We start from the raw sequence: 19,111 nt of genomic DNA, 5'->3' as shown, positions 1-19,111 counted from the left end.
TGCCATTCACATAAGATAAAGCCGTGTCAAAGGATCCTCTACGAAGAAGGATCTAATATCCTGATTGACTTTATTTTCCCGGATCATTTGTGACACTTAATACCACATAATAATGCTATAAAATTAATAGATTTCAGCAGCTACTATGAGCTGATTTGTCAGTAACACAACACTGGAAAACAGAGCACAATGTTAACAGCAGTGGATTAACTTAAGTACATAAGTGTCAGCAAGGAGATATTGATACTATATTGAAAAAGGCAAATATCATGTGAAAGGTAGAATATATGCACACTCAAAAATCCATGCTGGATTTTCTGTGATGCAGGTCTTCATTCAGTCTGTAATCATGCTAATTCTTGCTGGTTAGCACTAAACACAAATTACATTTGAAGCTGATGGGAATGTCATTAGTTTTGTAGATATTTATTCATATATATATAAAAACGTTAAGGCCTCACCCGAGTTATTACAGCTCCTCCTGAGGGAGACATCGACTTTACTTTACTAAATTTCATGACAATCCATCCAATAGTTGAAAACCGCAAATGTCACCGTCATGGAGGCGCTAGAGGAACAGTCAGGGGATCGCCACAGTAACTAGGATTCATCCTCTGGCACGGCTCATGCACAAATGTAATATATCACGTATATGCCCCTATATCAAGAGAGATGTTGCCATATATATGTCACCTATAAGGAAATTTATTATTACACATACATCCTCTGGATATCTGAAGATATACGTTTCTATGAAATGTCCAAAGTAAAAGGCAAGTTTAATTTCTGATAAATTTTCTTATACATTATTTCTTTATCATTCTATCTATATCTCTATAATATCAACATATATTGACAGGCTTTGGGATGATATAGTATATATGTGTAACATGCGTCTAGAATATAAGAATTCATACATAAACATACATTTGTATTAGCTAAACATACAGTATGTGTCATTATATGAAATTGTCCCAATTTCTAACAGACTCCATATGTAATTTTTTTACATACATCAGCGATATATACATATATGATTTTACTTCATATGTACATATTACATATATGGAAATTTAATACATGTACATATATTACATCTGTGTATGGGTTTGGATTTTGTTACTAGGTTTTGTGGCAAACCATTTAAGGATTGAAGTGGTGGGAACACAATGAAATTTACAAACATTCATAATAATGGTGCTATGAATAAATAAATAAATAAAAGATGATGATCAGTTTCCTTGGTCGAGACATTTATGTTAGTTTTATCTATTAAGTTAATGTTGTATTTACATCTTTAGAGTTCTGTGCTTTAACTGTCTTATCTTATGTTTGATATTAGTAGCTTTTAAGGAGAATATTGACTTAAAATAAAAATAAAAATACATTACATTTTTTACCTAAAATTGTGCAAAGAAGGTGCAGTACCTTTTTTCAGCCATGGGTAGTATCTGTAGGTCCACCTTTCAGGATGTGTAGACCCCACAACCTCAAAAAGTTCATGAGAGGCAAAACCAGGGAAAAAAGAAAGGGCAGAAAAACACTTTTATATTTTATCAAGTTCAATCCTGTGATCCGGATTATGGTGGCAGGACAGTAAGAGAGCAGAATTTCAAGAGGATTTTGCATTGAAATCAACATGAAACTACAAAGCACAAAGAATAGGCTTAACCTTCACCCCCAAAATTCACAGAATTCCAAGTACGACACCACTAGCATGGCTAGAAACAATGGTATCTTTGGGGAAAAGAAACAGTAAACATGATTTAAGGTTAATTGACTCAACAACTCCAAATCCAGAATGATCCTTTGGCTGTAGAGAAGTGGCACCTGAGACAGGATGAACATTAAAACGTCATCTCTTTCCCGCACAGATCACTATGTTTCCTTTGTATCTATTTCAGCTTCAGCCACGCAACGATCCTGCATCATGATCCCCCCCCAGCAAGGCCCCCTTACAGCGAGGCTGGGTGTGATGTTTACATATCAGACGAGGGGCTGCTGCTTACAAATTAGTCCCTTCGGGTGTATCGCTGGCTCCGTGATCTCACTGGCCCTTGGCTAACTCCTGACTAAACATGTGAGGCTCTAGCAGATCTGTCAATCTCTTAAAAGCAGCACTAGCATGTCTGTCAGTCCCTTGCGAATGGCCTTACTCATGTTAACATTTGTAGCGGGCAGCTGCTCTCTCATGTCTTGACCAGAGGGAAATGTTTAAGTGATTATAGAGAATATTAAAGTGCACAGGGATGAAAGGTTTTGAGAAAAAACAGTGTTTGGATTTTTGCCATTGCTGAGCAAAATCATCATAATTAAAAAAAAAAATCAATACATTAACGTAAATAAATGAATAAACAAACTTAAAAGATGTATAAAAACACGATTGCATTGTTAAAGAGAAGACCAGCGGCAAACTTGAGTCACACTACAAACGATGCTTTGTGGAATAAACGGCTTATTGTGCTGTGTATCAAACTATATACGACACATAACATACAGTTTGATACTCAACATCTGAGCCATTTCCAAAACCCAGGAGTCTCGGAGGTTTCATTAGCTGCAAGTAGAGGACAAAATCTAAAAGTCTGAACAACAGAGCAAACAAAAAGTCTTGATAAAGAATTTAATGTTGTTTTTGTACAAAACTGCGGTTAACACACGAGGCTATTCATGTTGAACATGTTTATTCTAAAGGTTTCTTTATTACAGCGGTGTCAGTCATGGCTCCAGTGCCAGAAGAAACTGCAACTGATACACTGATTTAACTGTGAACTGTAACATGAAGCAGCAGGGGATACAGCAATCTTTCAAGAATCAGGAAAAAACTGAAAGTACATAATACAACAAGAGAAAGAGATCATACAAAAGTTTACCAAACCTTTTTTTCTTTTCCTTCTTTTTATTTATTTTTTGACCAGATGAGTAAAATGAAAGGTCCCATAATTTACACTTTAAACAGTGAATTATTTGGAGTATTGGAAATCTCCCTTTCTACAATGTGGGACCTTTAAGGACTTTACTTGGCAGCTACATTGTGATTGCAGTTCTGACCCTCTCTTGTACAAAATGTCTAGTAAAAATGTCAAGTAGCTTATAATTCACTCTGTGAAGGTGGAGCCTTCAAGTCAGGTAGCTTATTTTAGCATTAAGACTGGAAGCAGAGAGAAACAGCTATCCTGGTTCTGTCCAAAAATAACAAAAGCCACCTAGCAGCACCTTCTAAAGGTCAGTAATTAACACTATAACTCACTTTAACTCTCTATGGTTTGTTGAGCTCTGTTTCCTGTCTTTATGCTAGGCTAAGCTAACCAGCTGCTGGCTGTAGCTTCATATTTACAGACGTGAGAGTGGTTTCAAAAAAGCAGAAATATGACAGTGAAATCTCAATCTTATAAATTCTTATTAAACATCTAAAACTGAAAACATAGAATTTACACATGTAACAATATGACCTGAGTTTACTGTATCAGCTGATACAAGGAGTATGACTCATATGACAACATTAATTTCAGCGTTGCTATCCATGCTATCCAAAAATAAACTCTCATAGTATAGTGCAGAAATACAAGAAGCCTAACTGCCGTGTATACATGATCTGTATGTTGAATCAAAGAATCACACTGAACACATTTTTAAAAAAGCTATAAAATCTGCAGTAGGATGAAGGTTTTAAACCAAAAGATAAGATATAACGCTGAAATCACACCTTTGTATATTTGAACAAAAACAAAACTTAAGTGCTCATTTTCCTCACCTGTGACATAGTATGATGGCAGGCACACATTTTGTACATTCAATAATACACGTTTATGTAAAATATGAGCTAAAGCTAACTTTATCTACACTGGTGAGCAGTTCACAATCAGATTACAATTTCTGACTGGAACACGCTCTTTTTGCTCCTAAACTGTACAATCTGGTCTGATATAAAAATGATCTGTATTCAGATTAAAAATGCATAATTCTAATAATAATAATATATATATATATATTTTTTTAGTATAGGTTTTTCCCTTTCAGTCAGAGTAAAAGGGAGCTGGGTTTTGGGGTGATCCACTTTGCCTGATTGGATTTTATTTCAGCAGGTCTTAAACACAGTTTTGGCTCACCCATCCTGGTTCGGCACTAGGTAGTCCCCATCCTCCGGCACCAATGTTGGAGGTGCCACTGTGTTGCTTTCAGGTGCGGTTACGAGGCTGTCGTGGACTTCAGCTTTAGTTTGTGTGATTTCAGGACTGGCTTCGATGTCGTCATAATTCTCCTGTGGGTCTTCCACCTCATAGGTCACCACATCTGTTAGCATGAAAAACAGTTGTATGTTAAATTGTAGTTAGTCTGATTACTGACAATGTGAGAATTTAGTGAGAAGGTATTGCATGATGTGATTGAAACTTTCCATCGCTTTGATTGAGGGTATCTTGCTGGATGTTGTTGTCTCTTGAGGCACCAGCAGTGGTGGCGTGAGAGCGCAGGGGCTCAGCCTCTGCTTCATCAATATCATCGTAAGAAAAGGAGGAAGTGCTCCGTGCGTCGTTCTCTGTGATGAATTCAGCCTCTGATCTGAGTCCTGCATGAACAACAGCAACACAACACAAATACTTTCACACTGACTACATTTCAAATAAAAATGCACTGCATCTCCACGATGAAAACTTAAAACCAATAAAATAAACTGAACTATTCTTATAAGTACAATAAACATAATAATAAAGTAATTAATGTTATCTTAATATATGTACAGTACATGTAATATACACATGCTATACAGTAATAATACAATAATATTAAGTATATATCATAGAAATCAGAGAATAATATGATATATGATACTATAATATGTAAAATAAAATATAAACGTACCATATAAAATAAGAGAAATAAAATAAAATGAAATAATGAATGAATATATTATGAACTCACTGCCACGACCGAACTCTTCCATTTCATTTTCTTTGCTCGGGACGTCCTCATACTCACCACTTTCAAACTCTAAGTCATTTCTTGACAGCATCGTCGCTACATAAAAACAGGATTAGACATTTACTGCGAGATGAAAAACAACTGTCTCATACTGATGCAGTAGGGAACAGCACGGAAAAACAGATGGAGCACAACACATGCACATATTACAAAGCCTTTAAAGATTTATACTCCAATTCTACTTGCATCTGCTTTGAAGTAAGCATTGGTGGGCAGAACCGATGAACTTCTATTTAAACCTAAATTTATATATATATATATATATATATATTATGTTACGTAACTAACACTTGTAAGTCACTTCAGATAAAAGCGTCTGCCAGTTTAGTAAATGTAAATGTAAGCAGAGACATTGTAGAGGATGATATGCAGCAAATTAACCTGGGACTTAACCTTGACATGTGGTATGGACTCTACCAGGTGAGTTGAGATATAAATGCTGATAATAATAATTTAAAAAAAAAAAAAAAAAAGCATATGTGATACCATAATTTTTAGTGGTCACATGGAGCATAGAGAAATCAGGATGAAGTCTGCATGCAGAAAGACTGGCCTCTTGTGGCCAGATGGCTCAATGCATTTCATTGCACTGGGATGATCAGGATTTTGATTGATTGATTTTGTTTTCAGTCGAACTCTAATTGAATGGTATGCCCTTTACCAACCAGTATGTAACTGCAAGTGCAGCAATAACAACCGGCAGAAGATGGGTGCAATAGAATAAGATACTCACACCGGATGTTCTTGTCATTCTTGTACTTCTTGATGATGCAAATTCGCACAAATACAATAATCAGTATCAACACAACCAAAGACAATACTACTCCCACGATAACGGGCACATTGGTGGATTTGGGGGGCGGAGGCGTAGTTGGAGGCGGTATGTAATCTGAAATCAAACACAGAGTGGGACTGTTAATTAATTTTATCTCTCTGACCCATGTTAATCAAAGCAGCGGTTGGTTTTAGATAAAATTAGTTCAAATTTACAGAATACAAAAAGATGATTCCTATGCAAAGCAACTGAATGAATATTTTTGGGAAGCAGCATGACTCATTGGGAAAGGATTCATGGTTCAGTTACCTCCACAGTAGATCTCAGCTGGTTTGGCTGTACAAGTCTGTGCGACGACACAGTGCTTGATGTCCATGTGTTTGGTTGTGCAGTTCAGTCCGACTTTCAAGCGCTGGATCAAATTTAAACAGATAAAAACAAGGTTTGAATGACTTATAAAGAGAACACAAGGCAAAAACAGAAAAGCTTGTGAGACTGAGGGACACTTTGCCAAAACAAGACAAAAAGTGAAATACAAATATTTACCTCATACTTGTTCTTAATTATTAGTTTTTTGCTTATGTAACCACTACATCCAAGCTTACTACATAGCATGTTCAAAGAATCTTGGGAAAGAGCTTCCAGCGGACAAACTTTTTCCCAGCCACGTCCATCGTAGACTTTAAGTTCACCTCCACAATGTCGTGAGGTGTTGAACTTGAAATTTTCTGTAAAGAAAAAAAATCAAAAAATAAATGAATGAATAAAATTAATAATTCATCTTTGTTGATGGGAGTCAGATGAGAATATCCATAACACCCTCACATATGTCTGCTGAATATGAAGATGAAGCTAGCTTAGCATAAACATAGGGAGCAGGGGGAAACAATTAAAGGTCCAAGGTATCAAAATCAAAGAGTAAAAATAACAAATTACAGTTTTAACCTTTGTTTTTCCCATTGAATAAACATACAAGATAAAAGCTGTTTATTTGTAAGCTATGGAAGTGCCTTATTTTCTAACTTGTCTTTATGCTAAGCTAGGGTAGTTGTCTCCTGGCCAAAAACGACATTCAATTGTATCAAAGCAAAGAGTGTGTGTTCCTATTTCTTTAATACCCATTAAACAAGAAATTCATAAACTATTGAGCTGCTGTCATTTACAAAGACAGACTCCCAGAAAATTAAAAATGTACTCACAAAATATTGTAAGCATCAACAGAAGAAGGGAATTGTTTTAAATTAAACGAGTAATCATGTGCATTTTTTATGTTCTGATAAAATATAATGAATAAAAATGACTGGCTCAAAGCAGATGTTTAATGCTTAAAACATGCTAAAAGTGCTAAAACTCTGTGAAATCTGCTACCGTCACACATACAAGTGAATACTGTTGTATGAAAGCAAGGTGTTAGGGCCCTAGAAACTGACATTAGCTCCTTTGTGACACATTATTTTCCATTTGAAATAATATAATGGCATTTGTTCAGACAAGGTGACAGGAGAGTTAGATGGAAACTCTGCATCTTTGATGGTAAAGTAAGCACATACACACACTTACCAACACAGGCAACAGTCACCACCTTTCCATCGCACTTTCCCTTCATTGCCATGCACTGGCTAAGTCTGTGTTGGTTGGAAGTGCAACGGACATGGTTGTACTCAGTATTTGGCTCAGGTTCATTGAAGCTCCCCTCTCTTGAAAAAGCGTTGCTACAGTTCTTTTCTTGGCAAATCATGTGTGAATAGTTTTCAATCCAGCCACTGCTGCACACTTTCAATTTATTCATTTTCACTTCACCTTGACAATGATCTGTCAGGGTGACCTCGGACTCTAGGAAAGAAAGAAATAAAAGATCAAATATTAAAAGAGCAGTAAATATGACTAAATAAATGACTAAATATGACACAGTATACCGAGTTCATGACCGAGTTACATTAACACTGAATGGTGAACACTCTGTGAGTGTATATCAGCAGTTATTAAAATGTGACTAACAGTATTTGTTAACAGTGAAAAATTGAGTGACACAATATGTGTCTCTGGGGGAGAAAGAATTTTACATATAAAATCCTCATTAGCAAAGTCATTGTAACGCTGACCCTTTGTCTGTACTTTGAAATACAGAAAATCCTGAGGAGTAAACATGCCACACCACGCAAAGGCACACAACTGCTCACAGAGGAAGAGAGCGCACTTCATGCAAAAACCTGTACAAACTACACATTCTACTCATGCTTTGGTCTATTTTGAAATAATTATACAGTTTTTCCTTATTCCAGCTAAGAAAATTCCACTTTGCAATATCAGCAATGAAGAAGAAAAAGACCTATTCCAGCATAAATCATAGTTAATTTTAGTCAAGTCAACTGCTCATAGAACTCCTCTAGTACATTAACTTATAGTTTTTAATTAGACATAGCCTATACCAGCTAGCTGCTCCAAGCTCGGGATAAGCTAAGATCTACTATCTGCAGTAACCTGTAATTTGAAAGAAATACATTGGGATTTTAGGGAATACTTTGACCTGTCCTCACAAGAGTTAGACAGCAAAATCGACACCACTTGCATGTCGGTACACTAAAGTACAGGTTAGCTTAGCCTAGCCGGATGAACGTTTGAAGCAGGTGGAAAGAGCAGCACACTGATCTGAATCTACTGCAGGTAATACACTGACAAGTACATGACTAGATAAGTACCTCTCACAACTCCACGTCAAATAACCCGAAATATCACTTCAATGGACCAACATGACAGAGGTATCTTCTCCTCTAACTCTTCCTTTAATGGCCAACAAAAACGATTGTGAAGTAGGTTATTTACTGTATTTGTGAAAATAGTATTTCTTGCACACTGTCGGTGGCATGTCTCACTTTTAAGAGGTTTCCGATGCAACTGCAGAGGTTCTATAATCACAGAAATCCTGCAAAAATAACATTTACCTTCACATTTAATAAAGAGCTGTTTCTTCTCGCGTGAGTCTAGGGTTTCATTATTTTCACACTTCCAGATGTTTTCTGGAGCCGGTCCATCTGAACATTTGAAGTTTCTGTTCCAAAAATCCTTATTGGTACTGTTGACGTCCTCTTTCGACTTGTAGCTGCCACAGTTCAGATCCTGGCAAAGCGTTTTCCCTTCATTGGCTGTCCACCCTTCAGAGGACACGGCATGATGTTTTCCATTGGAGAGAACAGACACAGGTCCACTACAGGTACCGTTGACCAACATCTTTCTCCAGCCTAAGATAATCAGCAGGAACTAGTGAGACGAGATCCAAGAAATGCAAAACTCACAAAACCTGATGGTGTTAGCAGAAACTCATGTCTTGTCATGTTGGGCAAATAAAATAACCTTAAGGTTTTCACTAATGTTAAAGGCATCAGTGGAACTGATTTGATTTCTTGCTGAGAGTTGGATAAGAAAATCAATAACACTTTCATATCTTTACATCATGAAGCTGCACTTTGTTTTTAAACGGATTAATCAAGGCAGACATTTTCCCACTGCATCCCACTGTGGTAGCTTCATATCTGTCTTACTGTTATGGAGGTGGTATCAATCTTCTCATCTAACTCTCATCAAGAAGGTGAAAAAAAATATTTTATTAACAGACTATGTCTTTATAGGAAAGTCTCAGATGCAAGAGGAAAAACTGAAGCTGAAAATTGCCTATAACCCTTACATGTTATTTCTTTATCAAATCTTGTCAAGACAACATGCTAGATGCTAGAGTGGGGACAGAATAAATGGATAATGAAGAAGAGAGAAGATCATTACACACACCGGTGCAGTTGAGGCCAACAGGCTTGCAGGACTTGTCTTGATTTGAAGTGATAATACATTCTGATAATGACTTTGTGCCATTACACTGTAGTTGTGAAATCACATTACTCTCTGTTGGTTTAGGTCCGAAGTGGGGAATCACATCGACAGCCCGATCACATCCCAGCTGCCCACAGATGGTGTGTCGTACATCTACATTTTTAAGAGCGCTCTCGCACACCGGGAGCCACTTGCCTTCATAAAAAACCTCCACATTTCCGACACATTTGTCCCTGTTAGAACTAAATCTGGGCTCGACACTACCTGCAACAAAACAATGAAAGATACAAAGTTAGAATCTCGTAGATCACCAAAAACTTATTTAGACTACTGATTAGTGATTACACTATTATCATATTATTTTATACTATTTTTTATATTCTTATATATTGTATGTTCTTCTTCTGCATGTCTGTCAATTATGTCCTAGGTATCCTTCGTGTCACTATTGTTTTTGTTGTGTTATCTCACCAATAAAGGAAAATTAAGAGAGAGAGCGAGAGAGAGAAAGGCCTAGATGTTCTTGTTCCAGTTGACCAAAAGGATAATTGTAACACTGTAATTGTTATGAACACGCAAAATTTTAACCTTTTTAATATTGAACATTTCTCAACATATAGATCCTTTAAAATCAATCCATTACCTGAACAAATGACATAGGCTGGGTTTCGGTTGCAGGTGTTATCCTTTTCATCATTCAGTACGAAGTTGCTCCGGGTCAGGTCATTGGTCAGGTCTGTATTGTGCAAACTCTTGACGAGCACGTCTATATTTTCAGCCTGGTTGATGGCCTTTAGGACATGGTCCCCACAGCCACGGCTTTTACACAGCATCTCAGAATGCTCCTGTGTCCAGGAGTCGCCACACACACCTCCACTCCTCCCATTCATATTGATGATGACATGTCCCCAACACGTCTTTGTCAGGCTCATTGTGATTGTTCCTGTTGAGGCAACCAAACAAGATAATAGCCAAAGGGATGAGGAAGTTGTTTGCTGACCCACATCAGTAGATTATTTCACAACTAAAGCATTCTTCAGACCAGTTTCAGGTAAGTGCATGATATTTCAAAGTTTGAGTAGAAGCTTCCCATACAGATATATATATATATGGCATAAGTCCTTATGTGCTCATATCAAAAGTGATGTTACTGATCAGGCGATATATTATTATCACATAGACACATCCTCTGCACATGTTAAGATCTAAGTTTATAACATAAATTAAAAATACAAAAAAGTGAAATTTGTATATGTACAAATATTAACAAATATCTAGATGATGGATTTAGTTTAGTTTATAAAAGTTTGTTAAAACAACATAGGCCTACATTAAAATCTAAATTACATTTAAAATACATTTTATTATGTTTTTTTTTATTAATCTTAAACATATGAGTCTATCTTTAATATTTATAGCATCACCATATATTGACAGGCTTTGGGATGGATATGTAACACATGTCTATGTACATACATTTCTATGAGTTTCATGTAAAATTTTATCATGTGCATGTACTTTATATGTTTTCACTTCATATGTATATACATTTCATATATGGAAATGTAATATATGTACATATATTTCATTTGTGTATGGGTTAATTGTGGTATCCCAGCAGCTGCTGGTGAAGCTATGACCATTCAGGTGAGTTTGTGTAATGGAGTGTATATTACATCATTTCTCCAAACTGGATCACAGGACAACCAGTGACGGAATAAATGAATATCATGATCTATCAGTTTATATGTTTCAACGCCGCCTCACATTACCTGTACAGGTCACTCTTGCAATGGTCTCATTGTGGTCTGATGACGGTGTCTTCGTTTCACATTCAAACAGAGATTTGCCGTTGGATGAGCACTTGTAAGATTTATCCCAAAATTTTGCCTGCTTATCAGTAGAAGGGACAGAGGTAAAGTTGGAAACAGTCCCACAGTTCTTCTGCTGACACACTATGTTTGCAGAGTCTCGGTTCCATGTCTTGTTCGAGCCAGAGAGCCAGTAGTTGTTACTGTTGTGCTCTATCCCCACCCTGCCAGAACAGGGACTGGACTCATCTCGGCTCAGAAATACCACCTCGTGCTCTGACAGGGACATAAAAAAGAGAGATATACAGTATTAGGACTGTGATAGACCAGCAACATGTCTTGTCTTCACAATGCATGTTGGGATAGGCTCAAAGTATGTATATTTTGTTGATATTGTTTAGTTTCAGAGAATTTATGGCTGTCAGCCGTGTTGCACCTCAACTGTGAAACTCACTTTCACAAGACATCCATAATATTGACTCATCTTTAAATCCCTTTTCAAACTTGCTTATTCTGTTTAACTCCAACACTTGAGTTCAATGCAATCATATTTATCTTATGCAATTATATTTTATTCTATTCTGTTTTGTTATGCCTTGTACATAAAGGTAAATAAAATGTATTATTAGTAGTAGTAGTAGTATTGTTGTTGTTGTTGTTGTTGTTGTTGTTGTTGTTATTAATAATAATATTGTTAATGATTTTGCAAAGGGTGTAACTGTGTACCGGAAACCAGACAAAAACATAAATAAATAAAAACAAATAAAGCGATGATGAATGTTTGATACCACTAACACTACTTTATATAATATAATGACAGTATTAGACTGTGACTCCCTTATACCATGTCAATATTAAAGCTGCACACAATATTTTATTATATGAACAATGGATCAAATGACTATAAGGATTGTGAACGGTGTCACTTGAAGTTGAAACCCACAGAGAATTATCGCCTGATTTTAATAAATGTGCTAATTTTCAAAACAGCTCTAAAAGCATGTTTGTACTTTGTCATTATGGTTCAATGACTGTAGATTGATGGGTGTGAAAAAGAGCGGGAAAAAAGTAAATGAATCTGAAAACTTTCTGAACGTGGTGAACGTGGCAAACGTGGCAAACGTGGTGAACGTGGTGAACGTGGTGACGCCCTAAGCAGCTAACGAGACAGATATTTCCTCAGGGGTTGATAGAGAGCTTAAAGGAGAATAGACATTTGCTCTGTGTCTGCTGGACCAGTCACTTGTAACTGACTTGTTTGCTGACACATACAACACAACTAATTCATAAGGTGATAATATGTTTGTAGTTGCAGCTTGTTCTGTTGCCCCCAAGTGGCCAAAAATAAAAAATAAAATAAAATAGAAAAAATAAATTCTTACTGAATAGGAAATTCAGTAAAATTTCACATAATAACAGTGTTGTATTTAGATATTTGTTGTTGCATTGAAAAGGCTGTGACTTTTTTGTTACACTTTCCATTTGAATTAAAGAATTCACTTGAGTGCATTCATACACAACTCTCTGCTGTTACTGACAATATGGAATTGGCGGATGACAATGACACACAATAAGAGAAGGTCTAAGGGCAAAACAGACGAACAAACCAGAAACAAACAAAAGAATACTCACCCTCACAGGTTATTCCCACGGTCTCCCTCTGACTGGGGGCGGTGTTTGACTCTGAATTTGTCAAACAGTCAGATATGGTTGAGGCATCTGACTTGCATTTCACAGTATTAGCGAGGAAATTATCTGGACCCTTCATGAATGTTTCAGTTTTGCTTTTATTGCCACAGTTAAGTTCTTTGCAGACAGTATCTGATTTGTCATCCCACTGATTTTTAGAAACTTGTCTCCATTGGCCCTCATACTGGATCTCCACTCTCCCAGCACATCTTCCAGGACCGTCCTTCAATCTCACCCTTATACTATCTGTACCATGACAGCAAGAGAACTGTCAAACATGCATACACATACAAAATAATAATAGTAATGATGAAAAATATCTTACTACATGCATTTAGGCAGAAATTCTACATACACTGCAACAGAATCACATTTTTTAATTCCACCATAATGTCAAAATAATAATGTTTTTCTTGATATGAATCAATAAAATGGGAAATTCTCTATCTGTTCTATATCTAAAAAGCCAAAGTTGTCATACAGATATCAGGAAGAGACTATCACTCTATGATCACTGCCATATCTCACCTGCACAGATGACAGAAGCCTTTTCTGAACACTTGACAGCGCTGCTGTTACGCTTGGCCCGACAGTGCCACAGCGAGGACTCACTGCCTAAGCACTTCACATTGTTCATTGCCCCTCGTTCGTTAGTCTTCTGATCGTTACTATGTTTAATCACCTAGAAGAAAGCATGTATACTCTGAGTGAATCATACCATTCATTTTTACCAGACAGAAAACTCTGAGTGATACAGTAAGTTACACGACACTAACATAATACTAATACTAATACTAATAATAGCTTCTTTAGAGAAGCTGGGGGATTTCTTTTCATATCTAGACAGAGGAAGTTCTCCCTGTTTTTGGTCCTTATGCTAAGCTAAACTGCTTCAACAAGAATGTGAACGTGCGTATTTCACAAAATCCCAAACTATTCCATTAGACATTTAAAGTGAAAAAAGTCAAGAAAGATAAAAGTCTTATAAATGAAAAAATTAATTGATAAACACAGCATACTTGCAGCTTCCCACCTTCTATGTGAAGAAATAAGGGAGTCCTTATATTTTGTGTCAGCTTACTGACATTACTGACTCTTTTCTACTTGTGCCACTGATATTCTTGCATTTAGCATTATCCCGTAATTGTAACAAGCAGCAACAGTGGCTGCTACTCATAAAGTTACACAGGCTCACATTAAATAAAACATTATTTCAATGCTGATACTGGAAGCTGACACTGAAAACTCACTTTCCCACAGTTGAGCTCCTTGCAGACCACTTCAGCTTCCTTCATGGTCCAGGAAGAGCCACACACAGGGAGACGCTCACCATTCACGTCAATATGAACCGCACCATAGCACTTGCTGGGAGTCCTACCATCCATCAGTACAACGTTAACTCTGTCTGTGGAGAGCAGAAAGAGGAAAGTGATTTTGATGTCATGATTTAAATTTTCAAGGGGCTCAAGAAGGTGAATAAAACTGGTTTTATGTGGCTTGAAAGTTTCTCTCCTTTGATTTATATATTTTCATTTGAAAAAATAATATATATATGAAAAGTTGTCAATACACAAATACAAAGTGGTTGCTTTGAGCTTGTTTGTGGAAATGAGGTGGTTGAATATTAATTAGTTGAATTACCTGTGCATGTCAGCTGTGTGCCATTGGCATCCGAACTGGGATTGGATGCCCCACAGTGCATCTGCCGGCACCACTGATCAGCAACGCTTGCATTGTTTTTAACTGGATTCCACTTGCCGTTTTTCTCTTTCTCCAGCCGCCCAGAACAGACATTTGATGCGTTTCCTCTGAGCTGCAGCCTTTCATAACCTGTTTAAATCAAACAACTTCTTCATTCACTGATACGTTGCAACATATCATACTAAATGTGTTTGAGTGTGTGTGTGTGTGTTACCATTGCATACGACAGAAACAGGGTTTTTGCACTGGGGATTTGATTCCTTGGTGATGCACTGCCACAGATTATCTATGGGTGAGATGTCTGAACAGTTGATCTTCTTCTTAGCGTTTGATTTGAATCCGTCCCAAATCATCCAGTCGTGCATTTGCAGCTCCTTGGATTTACCGCACCCCTGGCTTTTACACAGAAAATCTGCTTCCTTATTTTCTTTATGTGAGAGGAAACATACACATGATGGTAAATGATCATTATCAGAGTGGTAAACACTTCACAACACTGATACCAGAAGTATTTCCAAGACTGACAGAAGTTGTAGAAGAAGAACAAAGAAACAAATGAATTTAAAGTCATTACAAAATCAAAAGAAAACAGTTAAGTAGCTTTGAAGTATGGAAGGCCATTTGAATGTTGTAGGCCCCGATCATTTAGTAAGGAAAAAGATGAATATACAATTGGGTAAAAATAAATATTAATATTCATAATATTCATGAAAAGCACCAAAGAAGAGACAGAGGGACAATCCTTCAGTCCTGTGGGTTTCATGAGAAAATGCTGTGGATTTGTTTTGTTGTTTTGTGATTTGACGTATTATATTTATAATATACTGTATATAATTAGTAAATAGTACATTTAATCAAGCATTGTACTTAAGCACAATTGAGGGGTACATGTTCTCTCCTGGAGTGTTTCCACTTAAAGCTACTACATGCTTATACTCCACGACATTTCTACTTAAACTCTAGTTACAAAGTATTTTTCAGATTAAGATTTTACATTAAAATAAAAAAACACTGATCATTTTATAAAATACATTTTAACATATTGGTAAAGATTAAATCTGGTTCTTCACCTTCTTGGCTTGTAGCACTTTGAAAAAAACAAAAGCTGGGGTTATGTTCAGTGAGGTAAAATGATCCAATAGTCAACACAAAAAAGCAAAGACTACAGCGAAGTTCAAAACATGGAAATGAATCGTATCTCAGATTTATCATGTGACCCTTTGGAGGGAACGACAGGATTAAAGTGCCAAACTGTACAGTACATAAAAGAAGCTAAATCTCTGTACCTCCACCTGCAGCTACAACAGTAAAAAGCTACTTAGACATTAAAGAATCAGTATTAACAAAAATAAAACATATACTACATCGTTAACAGTGCCGTTTTTTGAGTTCAGTACTTTTACTTGTAATGGAGTATTTTTACATCGTTGTACTGCGCAGCCGTGACACTGGTAGCGTTTACAAAGGCTGACTGCTGTTGAAGTGTAGTGCACACACACATGATGTTAACTCTTACCCAATTTGTCAGCACAAAAGTATCCTGACCATTTTTGCCCTCCATCTGTGGAGTACTGCACAGCTCCGGCACATTTATATCCATCCAGTCTTATGTCGATTTTATCTAGAAGAGCAAGAATGAAAAATTAACAGCCATCATCATCATCATCATCATATTTTGGATTGCTCTCAGCACCTCCTTTGTAGCACAGAATATATAACTTTTTAAAGGTGTTCAGTATCATGTATCACAACAAACGTAAAAGCTAAAAGTTCAGCCTCACTTGAACATTTAATCTTTTTCACCGAGGGTTTGGAGTAGTAGCTGATGTTCCAACCAGGACAGTCACATTGCCACAGTTGTTCTTCATCTCCCCTGCATTTCAGCTCATTGAGCCACACTTCGCTCTTCTTGGGCCTTTCCACATCTACTGTTGAGTCCGGCAAAGGTTCCCCACAGTGAGTGCTTCTGCATGCCACTTTTTCAGTGTTTGAGGTCCAGTATTTATCTCCAACAAAGCGCCATTTGCCCTCAAAGAGGACTTCAACGTGGCCTTCACATGGACTAGCTCCACCTCTGAGGATCACCCCATCCCCATCTGGTCAGAAGGCAGAAGGTTAACAGAAGTATGTTAATAGAGTGGGGGGCATATGTTTGCATTTTGTCATCTTCATTCATTTAAGTTGTTGTTGAAGTTGCTGTCATTGTTTTGTTTTTGTTTTTTTAATACCTGATCAGGAACTTATTACTGAGTTTTCGACCCACGTTTGCTGTGTGGCTAAAGTTTGTGAGCTCTGCCAACCCTGTTTCCTAGAAATTAAGTTTCCATACAACAATTAGGCAAAGTGTAATTGTATACAAACGTTGTTTTTGCGAGTCAGGGTTGGCTCTTAAAGGCTTTTACAAAACCTAAAAACCTCTGACTGCTATGAAACATCCTGTTTTTCCTTTTGAATGCTGTTTCATGTGTTTCCATTTATCTACAAAGTTAGTCAAAATTGTAATGAGAGTTTTTCCTATAAAGTAAAGAAATGATATAATAGAGACATAAATGGATTCAGAGCAGGATCAGAAGTATCTCATTTTATACTCGTTTTGGGAAAAAAAGGAATTTCCTTGACAAAAAAAAAAAAATTCAATTAAAACCTAATTACTGTAAATATATATTAGAGTGCTTGGAAAGATTATTCCGCTCATGTGCTTAATTGAATACTTGTTTGGAAATATTATTCACTTATTACTACATTAACTACAAACCCGCATTTTTGCCTTTATTCTGAAAGGACAGTAAGAGTAGACAGGAGGGTCAGGGTGAGAGAAGGGGGATCACATGCAGCAAAGGGCCGTGGGTCGGTCTCTAACCCAGGCCACTGCGGTCAGGAGTGAGTCTATGTGGTACACACTCTCCCAGGTGAGCCACCGAGACGCACCTGTATTTCAGTATTTTGAGAATATTTATGAGAATAATCTTTCTTCCCAACTTTGTCTAAATTATTTTATAGAAAACCCTGAAGCTAAGATTAAGATTACTAAACATACATTTTTTTCAACCTTAGTTTAAGATTAGTGTCAAATTTATTCAAATATCACCCGAATTGACAATGACTTTAAGACATATTAAGTAATTAAAAAATTATAATAATATGCAGGTTATTTTTGTAATTTATGACAATATTTGCCAAAAGACAAAAATGTCCAGATGTAACTTCTATATCAAGAGTTATCTTAGCACTTGATTTTAATTAATTTCTCAGAGAACGTTCGATGTGACTTTCTGTAATGTTCATAAATTATTCATAAAACTAAAAATTTGGCAAAAATTTTGACAACACACCAGAATTTTATTTTTCAAATTTCAAAGCAATTTGTAATATTATTTATTTTATTTTATTTATTATTATTATATTTAATATTACTTAATTTTATTTTTTCAAAATGTTTTCTTTTAACTTGACATGAAAAACTTCCAGTGTTGTCCAAAATGTTATTGAAATGATTCATTAGAATAATTATTTACATTTTCCCCTCATACTACTAGACTGGAATCTGGTTGTTATATTGTGGCCTACAGGTACACTTTTAATAATCAATTAATAAATAATAATAATTGCTACTTTACTGTTCACAGAAACCTCTCCTCATCACAGCTTTTAACTTAAGGAAATAATAAATCTTTAGATTCAGCAAGACATTTCCTGCAGCCCCTGCATGTGGTTGCCTTCTAAAAATAGATATCTTTGGCTCAAATATATTTAATGGAAAGTTATATCCTTTTTTTTTTTTTAAATGGAAGATTCTTTTTCTTATCTCAAAATCTGTTAAATCAGGCACTGTTCAGTTTTAATTTGTCACAAATAAGGAGAAAGAAAAGAATAGTCATAACTTGCCTTTTTTGTCCGTGAGCTGAGTGTGAGCAGCGTGGATCAGAAGAAGGAGGAACCACATCGTCACCACAGACTACAGAGGAGAGTGAGGCAAAAGAATGAGCTGCTCAGCTTTATATCGCAAAGGATGTGCCCACCAGAAATGGGTATGAGCTGCTACCTGCTCTCATGTGCTGCACAGTTCGATTTGCAAATTCTGTCTTAGAATGAAAGACAACTGAAACAACAAAACATACAAATTCTATCATACACAAAAACAAACATACACATATATACATATACTGTATGCATGCATATTTACATACATATGTATCCTCCATCTTATTACAGTTTTATTCACATTTCACAAATGATACTTTTTCAGAAATCGGTGTGCTTTTTCTCGTCTAACAAAAACTTAACTGTTTTTTCTGTGATTTAGATTTTTATTCATGATTGACACTTGAATGTA

The 19,111-nt window shown here is 36.3% G+C and overlaps 1 protein-coding gene across 1 annotated transcript; it reads right to left on the bottom strand.

Moving 5' to 3' along the window:
- Nucleotides 1–2,667: 2,667 nt before the first annotated feature.
- On the bottom strand, nt 2,668–18,721 carry LOC130175012 (scavenger receptor cysteine-rich type 1 protein M160). The gene is made up of 18 exons (XM_056385270.1): nt 18,664–18,721; nt 16,560–16,874; nt 16,295–16,399; nt 14,993–15,205; nt 14,719–14,907; nt 14,328–14,482; nt 13,606–13,759; nt 13,021–13,323; nt 11,350–11,664; nt 10,221–10,520; nt 9,539–9,841; nt 8,698–8,994; nt 7,316–7,588; nt 6,302–6,483; nt 6,065–6,167; nt 5,714–5,869; nt 4,921–5,016; nt 2,668–4,567 (listed from the first exon to the last, which is right to left on the bottom strand). The coding sequence occupies exons 1-18, from the start codon at nt 18,719–18,721 to the stop codon at nt 4,359–4,361; spliced, it is 3,726 nt and encodes a 1,241-aa protein (XP_056241245.1). The 3' UTR covers nt 2,668–4,358.
- Nucleotides 18,722–19,111: the final 390 nt, after the last annotated feature.

The sequence above is a fragment of the Seriola aureovittata genome, chromosome 9 (assembly GCF_021018895.1).
Source record: "Seriola aureovittata isolate HTS-2021-v1 ecotype China chromosome 9, ASM2101889v1, whole genome shotgun sequence".
In the NCBI taxonomy this organism is placed as follows: domain Eukaryota; kingdom Metazoa; phylum Chordata; class Actinopteri; order Carangiformes; family Carangidae; genus Seriola; species Seriola aureovittata.
This window is presented reverse-complemented; position numbering and strand designations above follow the sequence as displayed.